Below are 23,857 nucleotides of genomic sequence, written 5' to 3' on the forward strand. Positions count from 1 at the left end.
ATTTTTTTTTTTTGTAAACAGAACGTTTATATAAATATTTCCATGCTCATGAATGCCGTTTATTAGCACTCAAGATCCAGTGGTCTAAAATTTACTTCCAGCAAAGTTGAGGTTCCATCCACATATTATTAAATTTGTTACTTTCCGAATGAGAATAGCAGCAAAAAAGCAATAATATGACCTCATCAAGTACAGCTCAAACATACCGCAAAATCTCACAACTGAATGGCAACAATTGACCGACCTTCATCTTTTGGGGACTTGAATATCGAGACGAGGCGAGGCGTGAACCTCTTTGATTCCGACGTTCCCTAGCCGGGAAACCCGCGCCTCGTTAGCGCTGCGCAACCCCTGTGCGTTCCTAAATACGAACCACCCTTCCCACCCGAGATACGTGACTCAAATCCCATTTCTTACCGTGATCCCCGCGTGGAAATACAGACAGGCACACGGGAGTCGACCGGCGCCTCGAATGAATCTTTTTCTCCGATTGACTCGTCTTCTTCTGCGACGGTACTTGCGAAGTAGAAAGTGAACCGTCAAGTATTACGTCGATTGGGGTTGACTTTGCGATTGATATCAAACGAATATCCTGGATTTTTAAGAATTCTAAATCGGTTTACAACGAAGCATCGATGTGTCTAAACTGCTGTTTGAATGAATTTCAGTATTTCGCAATTACATGTAATATTTTAAACAAATCTCTCTACCTTACGAATACAATGACTCGTTGAATACGTACGACTGTGTCGTCAAAATATTACTAACAAGTATCAATTTTTTGCCGACAGTTTTGTTTTTTTTTTGTTACAGTAAAACGGTCATATCGGTAATAAAGCTTAATGTTTTCAGGTTAGGTAGTATCTATATGCTTGCGGCATCTTTTTGGCCGAGGTCACATAACCTCAAAATCAATTGTCAACCATTTCGAAGACAAAAACTCGACGATCATTATTCTTCAAGTATCAGAATTTACACGACTTTTTATCAGTTTGTAAAGTATACTAATAAATCAGTTCATCGCACGTTTCGCATTATTTCATTCGCACCGCGGTGAAATGACAGACCAAAATATTACCCAGCCCAAAAAGATTGAACCATATTACTTGTATTACCGTTTCATCGTGAACACATGTGATTATGAAACTTCAGAATTACGCTTCAGCCTCCGGAATCATTTTCTACACAACGCGATTCACCTATCGTAACAATCATACCAAAAGAAAACTGTGAAAATTAACAGGTTGAGCGGGCGAATCCGCATGCGCAAGATAACCGGATTCCATTGGTCGACCGGATCGCATTGAGGCAATATTTCTGTATGCAAGTCAGGAGAGCCAACTTACTCGAAATCGCGCACGAGAGTCAATCCTTCTGCGTCAAGTAGCGATCAATTCAGGTTATGTCATTACTATGATTCGTAGCATCCATCGGTCATGAGTCGGTTAACAATGAAAATTTGCTAAGCCTTCTCGAATTGCAACATTAATCATTCGTCATCCGTTCTCCCTAGAAAACTCAAAATCGCGTACATAACCTCCACAAGCCCAGTTTGACATCTGAATCTTGTTGCGGCAAGGCTGCGTGAAAAGACGATGAATCTCGCGCATGCGCAATCAGTTCAATTCAGTTTCACCGTATCCTCCAAGCGTATCAACGTTGCTACAGAAATTCCTCTTATAAACATTGTTACAGAGCGCCTCTCCTTCGGCGTGGGAAGGCTGGTGGGTTCCCCGTCGACTAGGAGTCCGTCTCCGGTTCACTCCCTGTCGCCCGAGTCCCCCGGGGACGTGCGGAGCGGCGAGGGTGCGGAAGACGAGGAAGAGGAGGTCGACGTGGACGTGGAGGAAGTCGGCGACGAGGACGAGCGCGAGGCGACCTCCAGCCCGCCGTCGTCGCCGCAGAGCGTGACGAGGAACCCGGTGACGACGCACCCGCCGAAACGGTCAGGTGATAGCTTCAGCGTCTCGGCGCTGCTGAGGCCCGACCCGCCGACGGCTCACCCGCGGAACGATTCCCCCCTGAGGAACGGGGCGCCCCCCACGTCTGGCGCCCCCCCGCCGATCCTCTACCCGCCCCTGCACCTCCAGGGTGCCTCTCTCCTGCCCCCGCACCCCCACCCCCACCCGCTATCCTACCTCCACCCCCACCTCCTACCCCATCACCTCCTGCCCCCGCACCTCCACCCCCTGCTTCGCGGAGTTCATCCTGGACACCCTGGGCTGCATTCGGCACATGCTGCACATGGGCTTCACCATCCTCATCCCCTAGGCGATGTTTACAGTTGCGTGAAATGCGACAAAATGTTCAGCACCCCTCATGGGCTTGAGGTAAGTTTTTCTTTTTTCTTTTTTCATTTCTCGCGATATCGTAATTTCATTTAAACTATTTTTTTTTCACACATGGTGCCCAGAAAATACACCTAAAAAAAATTTAGCCGAATACGAACATATTTGAACGAGTTTTCTATCTTAGAGAAAAAAATCTGGCGGGTTTGAAACAAGTTTTAATCGAATCAAATCAAATTTTTTTCTCTACGTGTATACGCACCTGATGAATTATTTTAATATACTTGATATTAGAATAAAATTTTTATGTTTCACACACGTCTGGAAGAATTTTTTTTTTCGATTACTCTAAAATCGATGTTCAAACTCTGAGGATCATCTGTAAATTACATATGGTGTCTAATAAAATAGTGAGCGAGTGGGGATAACATTATTTGGGAACTTTGGATAGGAAAATGGGGGGTTGGAAACATTCCTGCAAAAGTACGATTTCTGTAGTTTTGAAGAACGCTTTTATTTACAGCCCATCTATTTTAAATTTCAACAATATATACTGCATGAGTAAAGTATACATTGTTTCACAAAGTTTGAGATGAATTTGTTGCTTAGTCACGGAAAAAATACGATTTGCTGAATTTTTCGGTACGAGCTCAAGGTTCGTCTGGTATTTGAAATAAAAATATTGTAATTTTGATGAACTATCGGTCACTGATCTTCAAACGGATTTCAGAATTTTATTAAGCTCATTGAGCTCTCAAAGTTGTCAGGAAAATTATCATTTCTCTGTGCAGTCCCTTCTTTACAGCTGAGGGTATAATCGATTAATTCTATCTCGCCATAAAGGTAGAATTTTCGAAGTTGCTGACAGAGTGTAGTTGAAAAATTCAAGTCACCTTTGTTTTTCTTTAAAATCAAGTTGTTATGGTGGCAAAGTGAGGTTTGACGCAACAGAACGCCTCGTTGTCGATATTTACGTCCACCCATGTGTAACCCTCCTTCACTGTCACACTTTGACATGGGAAAAGATTATTTTAGACGTAGGGCGGTTCGGAAATTATAAACTTCATCTCGAACTTTGGCTACAAATGCGGGTATCCGCGAAGCTCCGATCTCCGCGAGTAAAAAACTTTTTCCCTCCAAAGTTTCGATCATTCACAAACGTTGTCACAAAAAACAGAGCAACTTTATACTCTGTATTATTTCTAATCCATGGTCATGCCGTTATATTTGTTCTGATTGGTCAATCCTACAAACTTCATGATAAAAAATCTCTTATCTCCTGTTTTCAGTCAGTTTTATTCAAGTACAACAGGTACTACTTTCGTAAAAATGAGCTCCGATTTTAGACGTGAGAGCTTTCAGTCTCAGTCGCGTATATTTAAAGGTGCAACTTGTTTTAACTTTTTGGGTTGTTGATCAGTGACCAGAAATTACGTGAAAAAATACCTACATACAAGTGTTTTTAATCCTAAATCATGACTTGGTCATCGTCGACGAAGAGTGATCGGTTTTGAAAACAGAGTAGCGATAATTCGTTCAAATTTGATTTGCTTGATCCGTTTAAGGTGCACGCGAGACGATCGCATAACGGCAAGAGGCCGTTTGCCTGTGAACTGTGCAACAAGACGTTTGGTCACGAAATTAGTTTGACCCAGCACCGAGCCGTTCACTCTGCAGAGAAGGTGTTCGAATGTAAGCAGTGCGGCAAGGCGTTCAAAAGGTCAAGCACCCTGAGCACGCACCTTCTGATACACTCGGACACGAGACCATACCCATGCCAATTCTGTGGCAAGCGTTTCCATCAGAAGAGCGACATGAAGAAGCACACCTACATCCACACTGGTGAGTAAATAAACTACTTTAAGGTTACTTGGGACGAATTTGGCAGTGTGCCTTTGCCCAATGGTTGTAACGTGGAAAGAAGTAATTCAATATCTGATGTTTGTTTGTGAACGTCCGCTTGGTTTTATAATTAAGCTCTTCGTATAAGAGTTGATTATTATACTTGTAGTATGTTTTACTGGACAAGAAAGTAATCGTATTCTCACAGTATATAAGTTGCGATCATCGACATTCAATCGAGTAAATGAGAAATGAAAGTATCAGGGAGTGAGAAATATCTCTTTGACTATAGCTCTATAGCTATAAAATTAAATGATTTCGGTTTATTGGCATTGATTTATAGTGATTCCGTAGTAATTTCTACCTCCGCATGTGACTTCTGTTGGTTTCCAGAGTGCAAACTCACTTCCTTATTTATTTATTATCAATAATTTAGTATCATTGTAAACGATTTCCAGTGATTTTGGGTTAGCTAAAATCACGGTACATCGTAACAAGTTACTAGAAATATTGTGAAACGCTGAGAAAATATTGGAAATTAATGGAAATCACCTGGTGAACTGAACATCAGCAAACTCGTAAAATAAAATAGAAATCAATAGAAAACAATGGACACTGATGCTAAAGATCGATTGAAATCAACGATTTCCACGATTTCGAACGCTTGTCGAGTGATTTCTTCGGCGCTATCATCATTTGAGTCCAAGAGATGTGCAAATCGGTTCAGTTGCCGCAATTGATGCTTTGTGATTTGAAAAAACATCCAAGTCGTTCGAGTTCCTTTGATGTAAAATTCGATTTCCATTTGTTGAATGTACGAGTTCCTTGAGTGAAATGCCCCTCACTCTTATCTCAGTATCTCTACACCGTGGTCCCATCGAATGTCACACCAGTCAATCATCACTCTGCGTGAATGACAACGATTATCGCGTGGTTGTTAACTGCCCCGTATGGATTTCCGCTAAATAATGTAAGCAATCATCTGGACAAAGTCACTCGAGTTCGCATTGTCCGGCTTATACGGAAAGCGCAAGCCCTAAAAGTCTGAGCCAGCTGGGGTGGCACGGTTTGGAGCCGTGCGTTTCACCACGCCAGTAATAATCGTAATGTCTTTCGGGGCGCAGGCTGGAGGGCAACGAGCCCTAGGGATGCTCGGCCCTAATCTTCAAATAGAATTTCACTGCGACCAAATTGTCTGTGGGAAAACTGACGTTATTTATTACGCCCGACTCTCGAACAGTACCAGACCCAGAAAATCAAGGAGATCCTCGTTTAGTTTTTCATACGCAATAATATTCCCCTCGGCAATTAACACAGCCTGCAGGCATTCTGCGCGAGTCCAGATCTGAATTCCCGTAATATCTGCATTGCTGTCATACCCTCAACCATACAATCAAGATATCATTCGCACTGAAACCTGCATGCAAGATTGGTAACTTACTATCAGAAGTAAATTGGTTCATTTGTATATTAACCAATATCGAGTTTAGTATACAGTTGAGTTACCAGTTACTGTTGAGGACACTACTGGAACCTGTTATTACAGCGAATCCAATTACCGAGGTTACGATTCAACCTCGTAATTACCCTTGGTAACATTAGTGAGTCACATTGTGAAAAGAAAACTGTCACTGAACTGAGTAATTAGTGATCAACGAAACTACATGTACATTGGAATCGACCAATTCATCGAGAGATTTATGAGTATATTAGAAATTGGATTCTGTCGATTAGTACAGCTCCGGTTTTCTGACATCGAAACGAACAGTTGAATCAAGACTTTCGAACATGGAATATTCGAATTTAGCGATAGATCAGCATCGACCTAATAAGCAAATTGTATTTTACACTTTTTTCTCTCTCCTAAGAGTAATAAATCCGGGAAACGATAGAGTTTACAATTATGCTTGTGTGGTTAATGAGAAACGGTACAAAATTTTATGCAAATGTTATACATACACTTATAGTTGATTATAGCTTGCTCTGAGGTTATAACAAAACCCTACTACACTACTGAACTCCATAATTCACACAATCGTGATCACAAACCAGGTAATTTTTCGAATCTGAAAAATGTTTTTATCGCTTTATAGGAGAGGAAAACATTGATCTGTTTAAAACGATACATATTTTAGCTCAATCAAACCATAAATCGAGGTTTGTGTAAGATTATTTTCTGTCAGTGTAGTTTTGCCAATTGTTGTATTACTAAAAATAAGTGGACTTTGACATGTTCAATAGACTATTTCACATTCGGAAAACAGTTGTTTTTTTTCCAAGGAAAAAGATTCAAACGCTAGTTTCGAACATACTAAAAATATTCGTGCAGATGTAGAATTTTCAACTCAAGTCCAAGAGTTTTCTTATATAATGATACTGTTTCTCATGATCCCAAAGCAACGAGTAAAAATTGTACACTAGTTTCAGTTTCTTAGCGGAATTGTTCGAAATAATTGTTTGGTACGGTTTCATTGTTCGGCTGACTCTGTTTTGATGTAAATGATAATTCGTTTCCGTAGACCTCGAAAAGTTCAGTCCAGAATTTGCAAGAAAAGGTAGAAAAAGTCCTGATTTTTAATAATATCCGGTTTCTGGTTGCTTCAACGTTAAATGAAACTTATCATTTTTGAAGATAATTTAAATAAAGATAATTTAAGTATCTGCACTTTTATACCCGAATGAGACTGTGCTCACGATTGTTTAGGAAAACTTGAGAGAAAAACTGGAATAATAATGTTTTTTACACGTTATTCCAATGTAAAAAAGTGACATAATATGCAAGGTGAATATCCGAAGTGTACTTCACGTTTCTTTTTTCCTATGTGATACGTTGTAGTACATCAAAAAACTTTGAATACCATTTCATTTTTGCATGTTAATTGGCTGTTTAAGGGGTAAAAACCAGGCCTAAGGTTTATCCCCAAAAAATAAGGGATGTAAAATTTTGAGAACAAAAACATTGCGTACATCATCAACTATCGATAATGAACAAAGTTCAATTGATTTTATAATAACAAAATTTCACGTCATTATGGAGCAATCCTAAAAACAGTGATTTTCGGGTGTTGAATTTCAGGAGCAGTCCTCAGCCCTTTTTCATTTCCACGTATGAAAAACTACTTTTCCAGTTAGTTTTTTTTTTTGTATATCTTAGAACATATCACAGAACGAAGAGCATCGGCGATACACACTTCGGGTTCTTTTCTTGTTAGATTCCTTGGAGAATATTTTCGCACGTAAAAAACTAATGTTCCGACCTTGGCCAAGCAAAAAATGTAGGTAAATTTGGAAAAATCTGACGTCCAAGCATCACGATCGCAAAATTTGCATAAAGAGACCGTGCAAAGGGTCTCGGAAGTAAGCGGAGAGTAAATTTTGCGCCAGTCCAACCGCCGGATGTTTGTCTTTGATACCGCGTCCCCAGACGACGTTGAACCTTGCCGCTAAGGACGAAGAGTCCCGGCTGCAATGGTTCAGGATACGACGCAGCCACGGATGAACTGGGCAAGAAGAGGAGAGGAGAGGAGAGGGAAAAAGCTGTGGGTGGGGCGTCGGAACACTTGACACTCCGGTGTCTTAGGTTGATGGAGCAGCGGCGAGGGGATAAAGGAACGCGACGACGCCGGCAGGACGAAGGGACGAAGGGTCTCTGGGCCTGGTATCGCGTCTCCATGGCAACGCTCCCGATGTCTTATCAAATTATCACCTTGTCCTCTACCCGCCCCGCCGCGTCCGCCTCCCTTCCTCTCTTCGTTCATCCCTCTTTCGGTGAACTCTAGGCGAGGTCGGCGAGGAAGTGGAAGAAGAGCCGGGTCGGTGAGTGAGGGCGAGGAGGAGGACAAAGGAGGATACAAAGCTAAACCGATGGTCACTTCGCCGCGACTAACAACCTATGGGACCTCGGTGCCTCTTCCCGGCCTTTTCCCATGCCTCGAGGACTCTCGCTCGAGAACATTTAATTCATTATTCAGGGGTATGAAAAATTCAACCAACCGACAAACCCACCTCTAATTCTCTAGTCCCGACGAATTACCCTCAAAAACTACAACTGCGATAGTCGCCCAGGTTAGAATACGGAAACAAGACGGATGAACGGAAAAGCTCAGCTTTTTTTTTTTGGAACTGGAACGATCGGATTATCGCTTTTTTAGTTAGTAATAGATCTTCGAGTAAGGGAGATCGGGGTAAATATTTTTAACTAGACACATTTCGAGGTGGTGCAACGATGTCGAGGATAAAACGGAAACACAATGCAAAAAAAAAGCACTTTGGAGAAGCAAGTAAAACGTTTTGGAATGAATTATATCCAAACAAGTAACACTGAATAATAATCATAATAAATTCAAAACGAAAGGTCGCGACTGCCAAATTGTAGAAAAATTCTTGAAAAATTATAAGATTATAACGTTTGGTGTATCAAGTTTTACAAATTTCTTTACAAATTTTAATGAAATAAATTTGACCGTTGGTTCGGAATTTCAGACATACCTGACCGGAAGTAGTATCAAAATTTCAAAAGTTTCGGGATACGTCTCTTACCAGATACTTAATGTTAGGCTAAAATATCGTCCGAATTCGAAGAACAGTTCCACTGTAATTTAGCATACACGAAATAATTTTCAAAAAGTAAAACACCGGAAGTGGCAAAAGCTTCGAAAATTCCACGAATCGTTTCTATTAACAACTCGATTTTCTCACCCAAATATCATCCAAGTCAATGAAGCCGTTTTCTGGAAATCGACGATACAAAATTTTTTGCGGACACAAAAGCTGGAAAATGTTAAAAACGGTTTCTCGAACGTGCTTCCACATCGGAGAGAAGTTATTCTTCAAAACGACTTTTTTTGTGACGACAAATGCAAATTCAGGTATTCCACTTTACGATGATCTGGTCATGGGTTTTTATTTCACCCTGCACTTGGTCAGCCGTTTGTTGCGCTAAGGTTCAATGTGTTTCAACCCCCGAATTTACCCCTCCATTTTGGTGAAGCAGCAGCAATTGCAGTGTCGAGTTATACAGAATTACAGGGTAAAGCCGATATTGACACTATGGTAAATTGTGGCAGTCGAATGGCTGATTCGTGGCCAGGTTAACATTAGTTTCAAACCCTTGTTATTTTATTTTCTCACATTTTCATTATTCTTTTTCACCTTCGCCTGTGCCCGTCATTTTGCTCTTTCTTATTTGCCATCTCGAAAAACGGAGGATTAACTCTTAATCTGCACCGTGCAGTTAGGCCGGCAGAGGGAAGAATTTCACGGTTGTTTCTCCCTGTCGCGACTCTGGTCTCTGGATTCTATCTAATTCTCTTTTCTCTCTTCTCTGCGTCAGTCAAGCTCCATAAAACTGCGTGAGCAATGCGGGCAATAAATTCTTCATCAAAACTATATCTATCTACTCCACCGAGTATCCTCTAATCTTTTTCGCCTACCGCCATGACGGACTATCTGGCTAAAAATTATTATAATGCGGTGATAAAGATCAAGTGAAGAAACAAAATTAATTGTTTTAAATATTTAACCCACAGTGAATAGGTGTTCGGAAGTTTGTGCGACGAATTTTTCAGAGGCTTTTTTTTCTTTAATTTTTTCAGATTATTACTATTATTATCAGTTTTCGATGTTGTGAGCTTTTTTATTTTCGATCTTCCGTAACTTTAATCTTCTATCCTTCAGAATACAGAAAGTTAAAGTAGAGAAAATTCATAGTGAAGAATGATTAAATTGTATAAAGAGCCAAAATATAAAATCGTCAGAATAATAATATAAGAATGTAAGCATTGCAAAACATAGAATCGGAAAAAAGTCAAAATTCTGGCGATTCTATGTTTTTGATTCTACACTTCAACTTTTCCACCTTTCGATATTCTATGAAACAAATTTCTGGGTCTTTGAAATTCTGTGAAACAAATTCTTAAATTACGTCTCGGAACATTCGATACTGTGACCATTCAATTTTCCGGTCTTACTAGACCTTAATCCCCACGCCCTCCAAAATGTAGAAAGGCGAAGTAGAGATAAAGGCGAAAGTGTACAAAGCCAAAATACAGAATCGCCAGGATGATCAGTAGGAAGAGAAAAAGCCAAAACATAGAATCGATAGAACTGATCTATTCGTTTCCTGATTTTTCGACATTTTGACTTTTCTCTACTTGAACTTAACCCAATGTCAAGTTCCATGGAACGGATTCCCGCATCTTTATTAAGACTCGATACCGCGACCCTTCTACCCTGTGACCATTTCGCATTTCGTCAACGTTCCGCATTAAATTTTCAACCAAACGACAGGGGTAGCGTTTTCCTTTTCCACCATTCGGTCAATGCCTACCACGGAGAATAAGCAGTAGCCAGTAACAGGAGTAGCAGAAGCAGGAAACCGACGAGAGAGAGAGAGAGAGAGACAATTTATCGGGAAGCGTCCAAGGCGAGGTGGATGTAGAAGCGAGTTTTTTCCTCTCGGCGAGGGCAGAGAAAACGAAGCGAAGCCAAGCCAAGGGAAGGGTAGGAGGGTGGGCAGGGCGAAAGCTCGCACACCACTTCCACCGTTCCATTGCCGAGCGGTGGGAGTCGGTGGCTAATGATAATCATTTCACCGGCCCCGAGAGTCTCCCAGTCATGTGCAATAAGGGCGCGGCGACGGCGGCGTCGCAACCTCCCGGGGGATCTCGGCGTAACGTAAAATCATTATTAGCGAGGCGGGTGCCTGCCTCCCTCTATCCCTCTCCACCACCAGAGATCCCGACGTCGACCTGCGGTGCACGCAGGGATAAGAGCACTGCAAATATTGTTCGTGCACAAGACCAGCTGGAATAGACAGAGATACATGACCTCGTGTACGGGATACACTGGGTGTCCCGTTTGTTCCTTCCTTCCTTTAATTCCCTTGTCCTGCGCCCTGACGATCGGGTTGAAGGACCGAAAATTCGTACCTTTTTTGATTTTTTATTGCAGGAAATATTGGCCGTGACATTGACTGTTGATCGAATTGTTAGATTCGTCGGCTACGGATGATTGATTGATGATATTCAACGATAGAAAATATCACGTGGTTTTTAACAAAAGGATTCATTTCAAAACGCTTGAAAATTGTTGAAAATCTAGTAAATGTTAGATTTCGTTCGTAATTTCAATTATTCGGAAGACTATTGGGTGTTGAAATTGATTCGTAGCGTTTTACGCGTCTGTTTTCATGAGAAAAATAAAAACGCTACGAATTAATTCCCATATTTAATATATTCCAAAAGTTCATTCGAACACTTTTTTTTACATCCTTTTGGCTTCGTTAAATATTCAATTTTACAACATTGCGCTGATGTTGGATATGTCATCGGCAAATTGAATTATTTACTGAAAAACCGAAAGTCTGTATTCACCAACTCTGTACTAAATAGTCATCTAAATGAAATGAACTACTGTAAAATGAAATCGAACAAATATACAGGATTTTAAGCCATTTTGAAGAGATTTGAAATGGAGCACCGATATCTATAAGTTTTTACTGATAATCTCAGTATTTTCTGTTCTAACGTTCTCTCAGAAATGTCTGTACCTTACGTGTACAATAATTCGATAAATATTCAATGATTGACTATATATCTCGTAAAAAAAATTAACAAAAAGTATCAATTTTTGGCCAATCAACGATTTTAAAATGAAGGTTCGATTTAAAAAGTGACAGGATCGAAACAACGCTTTCAATCGATTTCACATTAAGAAAAACTTCATCCGTTATAGTTATCAAAAAATGCTATTAAAATTAGTATAGTTACAGCAACGTTTCAAATAATGTTGAAATCACAAGAAAATAGTTTAGAAGTAACTACTGAGTATAATCACATCAATCAATACTGCACTTTCTAGTTACTCAAAAATCATGGCTGTTTATCTGGTTCATTACAATATTTCATCTAAACAAGACCTTAACCTCAAACCTCTGTCGCAGCGATGTCAAACTATAACAATAACCACAAAAAAATACAGTAAGAGTGACCATACTTGGAAAAGATAATAAATCATACTAGATTTCCTGATTAATGCAGATAAGAAACTAATTTTCATTTTGCATTCCGAACTACATTTTTTGAAGTAGTCACGACCACATGGTTGCCTGTACCGAGAGGTTTTCTTGAAAGAACCTGCTCGCAGTGCGCGCGATTCAACTTGCTTAATTTTCATTGACCGCCATCCATTCGCGCAGCCTGCTGCCAACCTTCGCTAACGAGAACGAAATTCCCTAGAATCGAACGGTTGACAAGTGACAGTTAACCATAACCTCTCGACCACCAAAAAGGTTCGACTCGCGACGCCGTCGCGATCCACTTCGCATCGGTCACTCTGCCTGCCACTATACACAGTAACATTTTTACTAAGGTGCACTGAGAAAAATTCTTAGTTCCGGTTACCGCACAGTCTTTAACTATTTTCATTTTTTACTACAACCGAAAAATATAGTTTGAGGTACAAAATGAAAATTAGTTTTCTAGCTGTTATCAGAAAGTCTGGTATCCGTTACTATTCTTTCTCATTACGATCACTGTTACTATATTTTCTTGCAACTGTTGCGAAAATTTAATGCTTGTGCAACAATAAATTGATGTCAAAGCCTTATTTAACTAAAAAAGTAGAGTAAACCTAACAGACTGATTTTGCGTTGCAATTACCAAAAAAGGATCGACAATAGCGCAAAATGGTTAGGTGTACCTCGTTTTTTGTATTGCCAACAATATTTAAACAGTTTTTTTCTAACGATACCTGTTTTACTGAATTTTTCCCGTTACTATAACAAATGAAATTTTTCTCAATGTGGCTACGGATATAAACTAGATGCTTGCGAGCAGATCCTTCCAAGAGAACCTCTCGGTACGTGATGTCCACGACTAGAAGTACACTTGGGTACAATGAATCTGAGACGGCTAATTTTTTACACTATACAGTTATGTTGGCAACACAGAGAAACCTACAGCGCCACAGCCGGCCGAGCGCGAAACAAACTCAATCTCAATAAACGTAGCGTAACCCATGACCGTCGTATCTAACCTTAGAATACCGCGGGGATAATGACTTGTTGGACTGACACGTCAACGACGGTCATGGGTTATGTTACGTTTATTGAGATTGAGTTTGTTTCGTGCTCGGCCGACTGTGGCGCTGCAGGTTTCCGTGTTGCCAACATAACTGTCCAGTGTCAAAAATTAGCCGTCTCAGATCCATTGTCCCCAAGTGTACCTCATTTCGATCCACCTCATTGTCAGACATTTTCTTACGCGGAATAAAACGGGACACCCCGTGCATTTTGGCACACGCAGCCGTGGTGCTGGTGCAGGGGTTGTAAGTCGGTAGTTCGAAGGCCGAGGAAGTCAAGTGCGACACTGGATGGTGGTGCAGAGTGGAAGGCGACAGACTGACAAGTGGCCAGCGTTCAAATTCCCTGCACTGCACCGGTCTGCAGCCCGCTGGGATGTACTAGAAACAAAAATAAGGGTGAACTCTCCGCCGGATCGCCCACTCCGCTAATAAAAACATTCACCGGAATCTATTGTCCTACGCGAATTCATTCGAAGCTGTTGCCTCGGTACTCGGGAATCGCGAGAGAAAATTAACTGCATTACTGAAGATCGAATTGAAAAAACAAAACGAGATAACGGTTACAAAAACAATTTCCTCTGTTCTTTTAATCGGTCTTTTGCCACACGCTAAAAGAAATTTACATTTCTTATTACTGTACAATTCGTAAATATTTTCGTTTTTTTCGGCCTAACCGAGAAATATTATTCTTGGTACAAAATGAATACCAGAAAATCAAGCTCGTTCAATCCGATTCGGTGTTTCAGTACAGTTTCAAAATAGTCCTTCTTCCCGCTCTATTCTGTTAATAATGATCGTAAAATTATCAAGTTGTACCATCTTTTTCATGTTTCGCTGACTACAAAACATTTCAACAGCCCAAATGCATCTTCAAATCGACTTTGGCAACGACTCTAACAATAGCAGCATTTCATAAATTCTACAGACTTCATCACTGCTGATAAAAATGCTTCATCATTTTTTTTTCTCGTCAAGTTTTTCCTGACTACATCCCAGAGCATTTTTTCTTCGCTGTCATTGATTGGCATTGATTGAAGCATGTCGCAGAACTGGTTAAATTCGAAATTTGAAAATTTCACAGAGACCTTTACTGGTTGAGTTTCGATTTTCTCACACTTACTGTATCGAGATTGTGGCAATTAAGATAGAAATAAAGTATGTCAAAAATGTCGGCGTACATCGAATTATGTTGTGAACTGATATTATGGAGAAAATTCATTCGATTGTATGTTATCGATGACCTCGAAAACTAGCGAACCGATTTTCATGAAATTTTAACAGAACCTTCTTTCCCATCTCTAAAAGGTCTTACTACGTACAAACTAAAGTGCCTTCCCAAAAAAAGAGCACTGTTTGCCTATTTTGGGGTCCACCGTTTGTCTTATCAAGTAGTCGAGAATAAAAGAAACGGGCTTAATTTTCATCCAAAGTACTATTACATGCAAAAAGAAAGTGTTAGTTTATTCGTTATCGATAATCTGAAAAACTACTAAGCCGATTTATATGAAATTGGAACGGAAGCTTTGAACGACCTGTCTCTGAAATCCGATAGGAACTATTACCAATATTCATCTCGTCAAGGATTCGAATTACAAGATGTTAGCCTGTCATATATTACGTATGTGAGTTGAAGTGGACGCAACTTTAATCGTAACACTTGTGTTCATTCAGCGATCGTTTGCTCGTCGAGAAAGGCGTCCGCTTGCGCTTACACGATCCTCCCCGCGCTGACCTCGAGGGCTATTTGAGGTTTCCGAGTGACTTGACACCCTAAATTCAGGGTGCCGCAGCATCCCACTAAGCTGTTTAAACTTCTCAACGGTGTGACCGCCCTCAGCCCTCAACTCTCCCATCTTTCTCTGTCTGTCTCATTCTCCTCCCCCAGCTCTTGTTCCTCCCCATCTCTGCAGCTTGTTACCAACGACACGTCTGTCACAATACTTTTTGAGTACCTTCAGCATGCAACGTCTTCAGATTCATTCGCACGATAGTTAAGAGCGCATGTTTGAGTAATGGCGATTAAAATAGTGGATGAATTTAGAGAACTTGTATACCACGGGGTTGGTTTTATTGAAAAGTACGTAAATTGAGCTTCGTTTGAGTTTTTTTTTTTTCTTCTTCTCATTAGAATCATTTGACAAAGGGCATTGTTACTGACAATAATGTTGACGGTATCACTTACAATTAGTTTCGATGTTCTTTTGCAATACTCACGACATCTCGAAAATGGCTCGACCGGTTTACTTCAAATTTGGAGATAGGATTCTTGAATAGTTTACCCCTTTTATAACTACCTACAAATTTTGATTTACTATTTTCTCACGAAAATTATGACAGAATGAAGTTGAAATATGGTTTTCTTGTCCCAAATTTACTACGTTTTTATTTAATTAGCAGAACAATGTGATGACTACAGAAAAATTTGGACCGTTGAAAATAGGATAAAATGTCCCAGAATGCTGTCTTTAAATTTAAGGGAGCTTTCCAGTGTGACAGCCCGAAAAATCACTGTTTTTCGCGATTTTTTTTTTTTAAGAAAAAATAATCTAATCGGTCTGGTTTTTTTTTTGTATATTAATTGGGTATTGAAGAATACAAAACAATTTTTTAAATATCGATTTATTTATTAATTAATATCTATAAAAATGATGAAACAATTGTTGCAGAAAATGCACTTGGATGTGGTTTCCACGTTGGGGGTCACAATTTTGATTTGGAACAAAAAACACAAAAAGATTATTGATCGGTATATAATTGGCTTTCGTGCTATGGAGGCTTTTTTCTTTTTTTTTTTTTTTGCAAAAATGGGGCCGGTTTGAACAAAAAGTATCGATTTTAGCATTTTTTTTTGGCAGTTTTTTTTACAAAAAAATAGGAAGATGTCAAAAAAAAAAAAAAGCTTCCATAGCACGATAAACAATGACGTTAAGAATATTGTGTAAAAAATTCAATTTGATAGCTTTAAAACTCTGCCCTCCAAGTTGGACACCGTTTTGAAAAATGCTGTTTCGAAAAAAACGCGTTCAAAGTTTCAAGTGAGGAAATTTTAGATAAATCGTTTACTTACGGTCAATCAGCGATGCCAGGTCCATACAATATCCCTTCTGCTTCTTCGAAAAGATCGTGCTCAATGGATTGTTCAGTCCGACGAGCTGTCCTCGCCTCTTTGCTATCCAGGGACGCCCGGCGGTTTGCTTGGGTGATGCGCTCATTCTTGTACTTAGCGGCGAAATCTGCGGCGCTCGGCCCTATCGTGCATCCCATCGTCTCGAAAATTTTTGAAATTGGGTCGTAACCTTCATTGAAGGTGCACACGGCACACTGCGTAGCGATTTCTACTATCTGCTTGCCGCAGAATACGTGCTTTGGGGCTAGTTGCCACACAAAGTGATTGATTGATTTTCAAGAATTTAGCACGCCATCCGCTTTTTTTTTTAAAATTGAGTGCGACAAAAAAACAAGTCGCGCGACTAATTTACGGCTAATTGACGGCAAATTATGCAATAGTCCGAATTCACATTTTCGACAATTGGCGAGCCAAGTTCATGTACGTGCAGGTAGGAACGAGACAATAGAAATAACGGTCGCACGGGCAGCTGTAGCGCTCCGTTGCCTTCTTCCAAGAAATGCTGTACAGTAACCGAAATAATCTGAATTTCGGCATGAAAATTTCAGGGAATATTCGGAAGAGTGTATACTATTCGATAAAGCAAAAAAAAAAATCGATTTTTTGAAAATTTCACACTGGAAAGCTCCCTTAAAGTAAATCGCTCAGACAGTTTTTGAGAGATCATAGACGCCGCAAAAAATATTATGTAGCATGGATGACGTTACCGTCAACGACAATGCTTCTTATTAATTATTGATTTTGATGTTTTTTTTTCTTTTTAACTACGTAAATAAAGTTTCACGTAGGTACATACATTTGAATATTATCATACAAACCGGAATCGAACTGAATATTCGATTGTCGAGATATAAATTCCCAAACATAGATTATTTTTCAAAGGAGCAAAGAAAAGTGTTCAAAGAAAACCTGAAACAGCAAAACTAATGCTGAAGTGGGGTTACATACGTCCAGCAGCACCAAAAATGCGCTAAAAGAAAAACTGTTTTCAGAAGGGATAACAATAGAAATAAATATAAAGAAATTTTATACAATGTTTATTGGTACTTAAAGTTTATAAAAAAATGTATTTTAATTTTTCTTGACAAAAATTAGTACATAAAATATCACGTGACCCAAAGTACAATGAAAAAAAAGTTGCTCCACGGTCTGCATCATTTATCCTTGAAATGTTGATGGATCTGTAAAAATAAAAAAAATTCTTGTAAAATGAAGTTGTAGTTATAGTCTGTCGAGCCGAATTTTTTAATTTCGAAAAATTTTCCAATTTACCGAATTTAGAAAAAAAGTATGCGTTTTACGTCATAAATGTCACACTTTAATTATGTTTATAAAATTTTTTAATAAAAATATCGAAAATCCGGCTCGACATACTATAGAGAAAACATTTTCAAATATTTAAAAAAAAATCGCATCAAAAAATGTTAAAAACTGTATGAGTTATCATGCAGACCGTGCCGGGAAAAGTAGTTTCGAGAAAAACGCGTTTAAACTTTCATGTGCATTTCGCTCGAGGTCGCGCGCAATTAAGCAAGAATTTAAAATGAATTTTTTAATTTATTTATTAATCTCCCATTCCAGCTTCATATTGTATGCCTTCCTGATCAGTAAGCAATTGTTGTTGCTTATTTATTTCCAGTCGACGAGATGTTCTGGCCTCTTTTGTTGCTTTCATAGCCTTGATTCGTGCGTGTTTTAGCCGGTTCGAATTTTCTCCGAGACAATAGTGGTACCCCTCATATCCAATTGTTATTCCAAGTAATCTTTCCATTCTTAATAAACTCTCTGCTCCGCCATTAAAAGTAGATACAGCAACATTGGTAGCTATTTCAACTACTCTCCGACTACCTGGACTACCCTTGGGTGCAATCTTCCAAATCTTCGAATTAAGGGATCGTCTCAGTGTGACACTCCGAAAAATCACTGATTTTTGCGAATTTTTTTTTTAATGTTCACATAAGCTAATCGGTCCGGTTTTTTTTTCATAAATAAATACGTTTATGAAGAATACAAAATGATTTTTTTAAAGTTTATTTATTGAGTGCATCATTGTTGTATAAATTGTTGTAATTTCACGTGAAAAAAAAGGTGCTGCACGGTTTCCACGATGACGGCCGCAATTTTGATCTGAAAAAAAAATTTCAAAAAGATTATTGATCTGTAGGAAAGTCGCTATCGCGCTATGGAGGGGTTTTTTTTTTTTTCAAATTTGACAAAATGGCGGCGGTTTGAACAAAAAGTGTCGAATGTGGCCCTTTTTTTCGACAGTTTTTCGTAAAAAAAAATAGGAAGTTTTCAAAAAAAAAAAAAAATGCTTCCATAGCGCGATAAAGAATGACGTTTAAAATGTTCTCCCGAAATTGGAACTAGATATCTTTAAAACTCTTCCTTTGAGAGTGGAAACCGTTTTGAAAAACACCATTCTGAGAAAAACGCGTTTAAAGATTGAAGTTGGAAAAGTTTATATAAATCGTTTACTTACGATCAATCGGCGATGCCAGGTCTTGATTTTTTTCTTGGGGGTTTCTCTCGTACGTCTATCCGTGGTGGATGTCAAAAACGAACTGAAATGCTTGGACAGTTTATTCTGCAAGGTTATAGAACCTAAGCACCTTAGTACTCGCGCAGGTAGAAAACCCGTTCCCTTTCTACAAGAAACGCTGTAGCGACCGTAATAATTTGAATTTCGATTTAAAAATTTGAGAGAATGTTTAGAACAGTGTATACTATACGATAATGCAAAAAAAAAAAAAACAATTTTTTGAAAATTTCACACTAAGACGATCCCTTAAGACTCTCATTAACATTCTGTGTGAATGCACCTAAGCACTTTTCAAGTAATTGTTCGTCACTTAATGATTCATAGATGGGTTTTATTGCCTGCAGTACAATTTCAGGTAAAGGGGCTTTGTGCTTGTATTCATCAATCGTACCTTCGGCTTTTGCTCTCTGCCAATCACACCAACTTTCTTCTCCAGGTGGACAATGAAAATGCTGAGGTTTTTCGTCCGTTGATGATTTATGGTAGAATGTCGCCCATATAGCATTTTTCATATTTTGCAGTGAGTCAATATTATTTCTAATTGCCAAACCGTAATAAATAGTTAGCTCGTCTATTAGTTTGCCAGTTAATTTTCCTTTTCCTCCCAAACTAACTTGTTTGACTTGATTCGATGTATTTGACTTTTTCTTTGAAGTCGTTCGCTTCTCTTCTTTCGTGATTGACGTTGATTTTTTACTGTCACTGACGACTTTGCGAAGACGCGTACCCATACGTTTTTGGACATGACCCACGCATTCTTTCTTCATTACTTCAAGATCTTGATACGGCTGAGCATTCGTGATACTAGAAAAAGTTTTTGTATCACCGTCACCTATGTAATATTCACATTTAACCCCATAGTTTTCTAATGACCTCCGAAACATTTCCACAGCATTATCTGGCTCCATTTTCCCAGAGCTACCTTTGTGATTTGCTGCACAATTTTCGTGATGATTTTCTAACCACGATTCATAGTCAGCCGTACCTTTGAGCTTATCGTGAATTTCGCACTCTTTGCAATATCTGCTTTTTACCAAACATTGCAGTCGACAACTTTTCCCGAGAAATAACCCATTAATGTTGTGACTCCGAAGAACGAAGAAAATCTTCTCTTCATCCAAGTGCCATCTCCGGATACAATAATTCCATCCTTAGATAATTGTAATTTATCTTGATTGGCAGATTCTTTAAGTTCTTCTTCCGCAGCAACTTTCATAGATGCTTTAGCAACGGTTCCTGAAGCTTCTTCAATAATATTTGTAATTGAATCAAAAGTTGTTTGCGCGATACATGATGCTAAATCCATGACACCACAAAAAAGCTGCATTGCCTTCAATCCTTTTCCTAAAAGTCGGAAAGCGAATGCGAAGCGTCGATTTATCTCGTATGCAGTGTTTAACAATGGCGATGAAAAAACACTATTGATATTAGCGTCACACGCTGTACAAAAAATATTTAATTTGAAACCAAGTCCACGTGGACCTGCTTTTAAAAATTTAACTTCGCCACCACATGTACGACAGACTACACACTCCGAAATAGCTGCAAAAACCGCATTGAACTGTAAAATACAGTATGAGAACGTTGGATCGAATGAAACCTCATGTAATTGTCCTGATAATTTTTTTGCAGCCGAGCTAGTGTATTTTGTTTCACTCTCCATCTGATCTGGGCCTCTGAGGAGGCTTCTTTTTTCCAGGACGTGAACATCGTTCACTTTTACTGCCTTTACGATCTATACTACGACGATTTAACATTTTCGAAAATCACAAATAAGACACACAACTGTTCGCTTCGAATGATCAAAAACAACTAACCTTTAGTTTCATAAACCTTAGCATATCGACCCTACACATACTTTAATAATACTTTCATAGATGTCCCTATAAATGCTTAAAGAATAACAAAAGAACCGACAGGCTGAAAGGCTCCGAAAGTAACGGCCAGCTGCCTCAAACGAAGTACAGCTACCTGTGTGCATTAAACTCTCGTCGGGCGGTCCGATTTTCTACCGTAACTTTGTATCTATGGGGAATTTTTACAATCGACTTTCACAGAAATACGCCTAAAACTATAAAGAATAATAACCTGTAAAAAAAAAAAAAAAATGGGTGCGTGTACTTATGTACGCGCGTGAGAAGTTATACTTCTTTGGCATCATTAAAAAACAATAAAACAAATAACGGATGTCTTACATTATATTTAAATAATCTATTAAATTTTTGTCACGAACTTTTTATTAAATGTTCTATTAAATTTATTTCTTTATTTTTTAAATATTAAAAAACCAATAATAAATATTCAACATTGATAATTTAATAATATTTAGTATTAATTATATTAAATAATGATATTTTAATTCATATCAATAAATAATACATACGGATAACTAACCTCAATTATATTGGAGCACTTGAAAAAGTATTTTAGCACAATTTTTTCACTAATATTCACAAATTTTTCGAGACTTAATGAATTCGGTTGAGTGGGCAACTTCATCCTGTTAATTTTGTGTTCCAGTGATATGCGCGCATCTTGAAATTTCACTCTCATCAGTTTTTCATAACGCGCTTAAAGAAGTATAACTTCAAAAATCGATTTTTTGAAAATTCTGGACGTGTGTAACCCCTTGAGAGACGAGCTGATAATGAAATAAACTAAAAGTATCATTTGACAATTGCAGCGATACGGATTATCTCGACGAATTAATGATTAAATATGTAACTTGTACAATATATATATGTACATACATATATATATGTCATACATGTACATATATATATATATATATTAGTTGAAATTCAACCTCTGTGAGAAATGAAATTTCAACCGATGAAAACGATTAGCACACCCTTTGTCAAATCACTCGTAATTGTGACAACTCCCGGCTGAAAGTTTCCTCTTTGAACTCTCTCTCTCTCTCTCTCTCTCTCTCTCTCTCTCTCTCTCTCTCTGTCTCTGTCTCTCTCTTTCTCTCTCTCTCTCTCTCTCTCTCTGTGCACTTGTTCCCAAGCTTACACTGCACCCTTTCCCCGATTTCGCACCCCTGCTGCGGCAATATGTGTTTCTCCCCGTGTCGTTTATCACCATCGATACTCCTGCACGGTGTCAGCTTCACATTCATCGTATAAACCAGCCCCGCAACTACCGCTGTGTGTTATTAGATATGCAAATTGACCGGTGCAACATTACACGGGGTGCATCGCGCCGCTGCAACGCTTCGATCACATTTACGTGTGAGTTAGCGAACGAGTGAATCCGCCACCGTGCAACCATATATTTATAATACAAACCCCTTGTGTGATCACCGCGCATCGGTGAACGTGTCGGTTCATACGAACTAGGCACGAATGATTAAATTTCAGGCAAATATTGCCATCATGCGGAGGCACATCCAATTCTCTCGTAGATGACTGATCCAAACACGCTATGCGGGGGGGGGTGAAATTAACTGCACCATGAACCCGGCATGCGCGAGAAAGAATTCTTATTCAATCGTTAGACTCGGCTGTTGGTGTGTTATTTTCAAAATCGTGCTCGTTGTTGGATGGATGATTATAAAAGACTTCCAGGATTTTTGTAGAGTGTTTTTATTCGCGGCAATGAATTCGCTCAAAGAAGTCATTCGTGTGACAGTTCGAAATGAAATTCTGGATCGAAGGAACTTGACTGACTCAAATGTTGTTTGAGATCGCGAGGAATCGATTTAGGTAACTTGAGTCGTTGAAAATCGTTGCGAATCACTTGAAATTGCACGGTGAGCTTTGGATACGATGGAAATCGTTGTTAGTCTTGCGGTAAACGGGAAATGGTTTCAATTGATCGTTAGCATCGACGAAGTGTTTTCTATTGGTTTCTATCTTATCGTGTCGTTTCGTTGATTTCCATTGATTTTTAGTGGGTTGTTGTAACCCCCCGTGATCCTATCTGATCGAAAAATCAGTGGAAAACGCCAGAATGGTAATAAATCATTAAAAATCAATGCTGAAATCACTTGGTACACTGGAAGCTAATGAAAATCGTATGTTCTAGTAAAAATAACTCCGAATGAATGTCGACGCATTGAAATGGTTCGTCCGGTGAAAACCTTAAATCTCAAAAATTGTATGATCAGAGTAAACAAGTTTTCGAGTGTCTGCACAATTTACAACCAACCGCTGAAAATAAGTCAGCTCTGCACTTGAATGATATTCATCGCAGTGCTGTCATTTGTTTGTGAAATATTTCTTGGGTATAAATTAAATCATCTTTATTTACTTACAATTAGAGTTGAATTCGAGTCGATTCGAGTTTCACTCTATCAATTAAGCGACCAAATATATCAGAAGATCACATTTTTTAACATTTTTGAGAAATCCTAGTTAACCTGACAATGTAATAATAGCTTGTCGTTAGGATTGGATGAATACGTGAATCCTAATTATACAATCTGTTCCAGTCTTCACCCTCGTTAGAAAACGTTTCACGTGTCTAATGGCGTAAGGTCGTAAGTGCAATTTTACAACTTTTTGCTGTTGAAGAAGGCAAAATGGCGTATGTTTTTTTTTCGCACCGTATCTAGGCTTAAAACATGAAAATATGGTCAGAAACGTTGGAATTGAATAACAATTTAAAGGTGCGACCTTTTTTAGTGTTGATAAGAATCGAAAAAATAATTTATCGCGGTAAGTGCCTCAGGGCGTAATTTCCAAAAATTATTATTGCCATTTTTATCATTCGGATAAATGACCATCTGGATAATCGACATTCAGAAAATCGGACATCCAAACTGCGTACAACTTTGTTAGTTTCGATTTTTGTGCATTGCGGTAGTCTGTGAAACGTAATCAAAAAAAAAAAAAAAAAATTAAAAATGTTGTGGTTACGACTTTCGGTTTCAATAATATTTTTCACGTATACTTGTTAATGGAAAAAGGTTGTATGTGCCTAAGATACGACTTTTTGCGTTTGTATTTTCAAACGCTTCATTTCAAT

The 23,857-nt window shown here is 38.8% G+C and overlaps 1 protein-coding gene across 2 annotated transcripts in view; it reads left to right on the forward strand.

Annotated features, from left to right (window-relative positions):
* The window catches only part of LOC124219302 (fez family zinc finger protein 2), a 49,710-nt gene that overhangs the window by 10,741 nt on the left and 15,112 nt on the right, over positions 1–23,857 (forward strand). For both annotated transcript variants that reach the window (XM_046626664.2, XM_046626665.2), the window contains 2 exons: positions 1,696–2,330; positions 3,854–4,130. In XM_046626664.2, coding sequence (XP_046482620.1) covers positions 1,696–2,330; positions 3,854–4,130 — 912 coding nt within the window. The remainder of the gene's footprint in view (positions 1–1,695; positions 2,331–3,853; positions 4,131–23,857) is intronic.

Source organism: Neodiprion pinetum, chromosome 5, assembly GCF_021155775.2.
Source record: "Neodiprion pinetum isolate iyNeoPine1 chromosome 5, iyNeoPine1.2, whole genome shotgun sequence".
Taxonomy (NCBI): Eukaryota; Metazoa; Arthropoda; class Insecta; order Hymenoptera; family Diprionidae; genus Neodiprion; species Neodiprion pinetum.